Source organism: Sprattus sprattus (assembly GCF_963457725.1).
Source record: "Sprattus sprattus genome assembly, chromosome: 11".
Classification (NCBI taxonomy): domain Eukaryota; kingdom Metazoa; phylum Chordata; class Actinopteri; order Clupeiformes; family Clupeidae; genus Sprattus; species Sprattus sprattus.
The window spans coordinates 26,376,878-26,381,877 of record NC_137909.1 but is presented as its reverse complement, the minus strand read 5'-3'; the positions used below and the strand labels follow the sequence as shown (position 1 = coordinate 26,381,877).

The following is a 5,000-nucleotide window of genomic DNA, read 5'->3' as shown; positions in this document are numbered from 1 at the left end:
GTGTGTGTGTGCGTGCGTGCGTGCGTGCGTGCGTGCGTGCGTGCGTGCGTGCGTGCGTGCGTGCGTGCGTGCACACGCATGCGTGAGGTGTGTATTGTGTGTGTGTGTGAGTGTGACGTGTGTATCCGGGTGGTGTCAGGTTCTGTGCCCGGCTTTTTACTCAAGACGTGTGTCCAAGCGTCAATTATTAGGTTCAGGTTGCAGCATCCCAATACTTAATCAGTTTCAATTAAGAAAGTCTGGTCTCTTTTCTTTGTGTGAGTGTGTTTGTATGTGCTCAGTGTGACACTATGTGGTTGTCTGGTTGTTTAGTTAGGACTTTGTTTAGTTAGGTGTATGTGTGGGTGTGTGTGTGTTTGTGTCTTCAAGTTTGGTTTCTCAGATTGATTTTGCATGTAATTTGCTTTTCTGTTTGTTTCTGTCTTTGAGTGTGTGTCTGCATGCATGCATCCATGCATGTATGCGTGTGTGTGTGTGCGTGTGTGTGTGTCTTTTGAGCAGTCACGTTTCCTCCATTTCTCAACAGTGCCGCCACTCTGTTGTCTATCACTGCTTAGTTATTATGGCCAGCGAGGCTGGAGATTGATTGTCCAATCGGTCAGCTCCTGGGAAGGTGCGTACTGTTGTGAGCTGAGTTTGCTATTGGCCACACAGTCAGTGCAAATTCAGTTCCAATTGATCCACTGAGTCCAGACAGCTTCAGGGTGATGGGTGAAGCAGCTCTGAATCAAAGCAATAGAGTCACTTTCACTTTCACTTTCAAAGCCTTCTCTACTGGCAAACACCTGCAGATGGGAGAAGAAAGAGACAGCCCATGAAAGCCACTGTTGCCAGGAAGCAGGAGAGATAGAAAGAGAGAAATAGAGAAAGACAAAAAGAGAAAGAGAAAGAGAGAGAGAGAGAGAGAAGGTGAATACAGAGGAGAAAGAGAGGCAGGAAAACAGAGAAGGAGAGATACAATAGAGTGGAGAGTTAGAATGACAGAGAAAAGATTAGAGAGGTACAGAAAAGTGAAAGACAGAGAGGGAATGGGAGAGAGAGAGAGAGAGAGAGAGAGAGAGAGAGAGAGAGAGAGAGAGAGAGAGAGAGAGAGAGAGAGAAGACAAAGACACACTCAGTCAGTGAGTGCAGTGTGATGAGTTTGGAGTCTGCAAATCCGGATAAGTGTTCTAATGGGAGCAGAATAATGCAACATGTTTACATTGTGCATCAGGCCATGATTAGAATTGCCTAAGCAGCATTCCAAATGTAGATTTTTCATTAGTTTCACACAGACAGACTGTTTAAGTGACGAAGATATACAATAGAAATCCCGGCGCACACAAATTACTTTAGCTGTTTCTGTGGAGAGTGCTTTAATGAAGCTTAGTGGTTCACACTCTAGTCTCTCACCTCTCTACTAAATGACAAGCTGTTTCCAAATATTACCATTTACCTTACCCCAACACTGCATAAGGCAAGCATGACCACATTTGTGTAAATTAATTAAATATCATGTACCTGTATATGCTTACACTGGTTTAATAACTGCTTAAAAAAAGATTTTTTCTAAATGAGTAAATGTCGATGTAAAAAGGCTATTTTTACCTACCAAAGCCTAAGTGTTTGAAGATTCCTATCGTAATGGTGTTAATTATCGGACTGCATGTGATATTGACATTGTCATGCTAATCCATTATTTAACTGAGTGTTTTGGATTGTTAATCCATTATTAAACTTAGCATGTTAATAATACTTATAATTCATTTGATTTTTAACGCACTTGATTGTTTAACAGAATGGCCGATGTTTGACACAGTCCGATAACTGACATAGCGACGCTAGTGTTGCAATTACATTAGCTCTAGCTAAATGAATGAGTAGAATCACTATGATGCTAATGTGCTCTTTCTCCTGTGTGTCTGATCTGTGATTAGGAATCAATCGGTTACTGACCAACAGCACTTATGAGGCAGCCTTTCCCCCACATGAGGTAATCAAGTGGTCTTCGCACAGTAAACACATCATGACGATATTACACACACACACACACACACACACCACGGCACACACACGGACACACACACACAAACACCACAGCACACACACACACAACTGCCTTATCAGACTTATACACTAATTAATATCAGGAAATACACTAATTGTCATGCACTGTAATGATATACTTTAATCAGCTGCTTTAATGAGTTCACCATGTGGCCTCCACACAGTAGACACACAGCATGACACACACACACACACACACACACACACACACACACACACACACACACACACTGTGTGAGTAACTATATGGACTTGTCGTGTTCCGTAATGATAGAGAACCATATTCTCCACTGATTGAAGAATCGTAAAAACACAGACGCTAAACTGCTTGTTGTTGTTGTCCTACAGTGAGTAACAGGTACGGTGTACTTCCTGAGTCCTGTAGTTACCAGTGAATCCTCTGCCATCTTTGAAACACAAGTGACACCCTCTTGCAGTGCAGAATGCTCTGTGTATGTGTGCAAGGCTGTAATGGTTAAACTGTAGACTGTACTGACTGGTCCTGTTCTCCACTGATTGGCCGTGACAGGGCGGCTACAAGAGCAGACATCCCATAAAGACGCATGGGGCTCAGAACCACAGGCACCTGCTGTACGAGAGATGGGCTCGCTGGGGCATCTGGTACAAGTACCAGCCTCTGGATCTCATCAGGTCAGAGCAGCACTACACCTCTAGTGGGGATGGGGAAGGCTAATGTTAGACCCGATTGGCTGATCCCTAACATCATACCTCATCAGCCAACACTAACTTTAGACCTGATTGGCTGATCCTTACATCATACCTCATCAGCCAACACTAACCTTAGACCTGATTGGCTGATCCTAACGTCATACCTCATCAGCCCGCACTAACTTTAGACCTGATTGGCTGATCCCAACAGCATACCTCATCAGCCAACACTAACTTTAGACCTGATTGGCTGATCCCTAATGTCATACCTCATCAGCCAACACTAACCTTAGACCTGATTGGCTGATCCTAACATCATACCTCATCAGCCAACACTAACCTTAGACCTGATTAGCTGATCCCTGACATCATACCTCATCAGCCTACACTTACTTTAGACCTGATTGGCTGATCCCAACACAATACCACATCAGCTAAGACTTTCACTAGACTAAATCGCCTGCATGGCGCAATCTCTCGCTCTCTTTCTCCCTCTCTCTTTCTCTCTTCTCTCTCTCTCTCTCTCTCCGTCCAGACGGTACTTTGGGGAGAAGATTGGCCTGTACTTTGCTTGGCTGGGCTGGTATACAGGCATGTTGATTCCTGCCGCTCTGGTTGGCCTCTTTGTCTTCCTCTATGGCCTGTTCACCATGGACTCCAGTCAAGTCAGGTTTGTTTACGCCATGGCATGCCTCTAATGTATGTAGTTATAAACCTGCTATTCCGATGCTGGTCATGCACTATAAACAGTAACGCACTGGGTTGTTGATCTGAAAAATTACATTCAGTGAATTGGTTAAGTAAGTGAGTTATTGTAGTATGAACTGAGCACACAGTTAAGAGTATTGAGTATGTTGAGTAAAATAGGAAATTATTAAATTAGATTTAGATTAGATTAGATAAGATTCAACTTTATTGTCATTGCACAGAGTACAAGTACTAAGACAACAAAATGCAGTTTAGCATCTAACCAGAAGTGCAAAAAAAGTAGGTTTATACATATGTAGGGTAGTAATATATAAATAAATAAGAAATATGCAGTATGAAATAAGATATGTGCAGTATGAACAGTATGGATACATGAACATAGGCAGCAAAAGCAGTAGGTAGTGCAGATATAACATAAGTATATGTAGAGTGCCAGTGTAAGTACAAGTGATGGTAGGAGTAGAATTTATGTACAGAATAAGTTAAGAGGCATGATGTGTTGTTCCTTATTCAAGGGACAACAGATTTGCTTTGCTTGTCAGGACACACTCAACATCAAAGATAAGAAAACAGCTTTACTGTTACCGTGTGTGATACAGTCTGATAATACTCTCTATTCCATAACAGTATTATCTCAGACCTTTAAAGATTGCCAGCTGTCTCTGTCAGTGTATGAGAGGGATGATGAGTGGTTGTTATCAGAAGGACTCATACCGTGGCACCGAACCAGATGGCTTCAATACAAGACAGGGCAGACACGGGCTTAAGTCTTTTATGAGGTGTTGCTACTTACCCCAAGAAAACAATGAAAAAAATTGGCAAAAGTGCCGCAAACACGCGCACAATCTAGTTCCATTGAGGTTCTTTAATCACCAAATTCACTGTTTTTTTAGAAGCCGTTTCGATGATGATTTAAAAGTGGTGTAGGTTATTAAAATAACCTTAATGGAACTACATCGAGTGTACAGTCCTTTTTTTCTTGTTTGAACCAAACCAGATGGATGCCGTGTCTGGAGCCGATAAGGCCCAGATCTGGCTGAGATGCGTCCCAGATCTGCCCCACATCCGCTGGGTCTATGCCAGACAAGGGCTGGGTCCCTTCCAGAGTTCTCTGTTGTTTGGCGGCGCACGTGTGTGCCTCAGATTACGCTATCAGAGCTATGGCTAAACCCCATGAGACCGCTAGTACTGATGAAACACTAGCCTCTGGCTATCCGTTTCATATGTCACAACTCTTGTAGTGGAAATGTGATTGCTTCAATGTAAATGTAAATGGCATATCAAAATATCAAGGTAAATAATAAGTTAGCATAAATAAATGTAATAGAAAATAATGTAGATGTGTTAGAACAGTTATAGCAATGTTTCACATGCAATCATGTTGTTGTTTTGTATTTTTGTTTTGTGTCTTTAGCAAAGAGATCTGCGAGGCGAACACCACCATCATGTGTCCGATGTGTGAGGGGAACTGCAGCTCATGGCAACTTAGTGACAGCTGTGTGTATGCCAAGGTTAGTGAGCTTTCTGTGTGTGTGTGTGTGTGTGTGTGTGTGTGTGTGTGTGTGTGTGTGTGTGTG

General features: G+C 42.6%; 1 protein-coding gene across 2 annotated transcripts in view; it reads left to right on the top strand.

The window, feature by feature from the left end:
* Positions 1-5,000, top strand: part of ano3 (anoctamin 3) — a gene marked incomplete at both ends in the record, with an annotated part of 57,225 nt that overhangs the window by 35,219 nt on the left and 17,006 nt on the right. For both annotated transcript variants that reach the window (XM_080847246.1, XM_080847245.1), the window contains 4 exons: positions 1,917-1,972; positions 2,576-2,697; positions 3,251-3,385; positions 4,838-4,934. In XM_080847246.1, the coding sequence (XP_080703372.1) occupies positions 1,917-1,972; positions 2,576-2,697; positions 3,251-3,385; positions 4,838-4,934 (410 nt within the window). The remainder of the gene's footprint in view (positions 1-1,916; positions 1,973-2,575; positions 2,698-3,250; positions 3,386-4,837; positions 4,935-5,000) is intronic.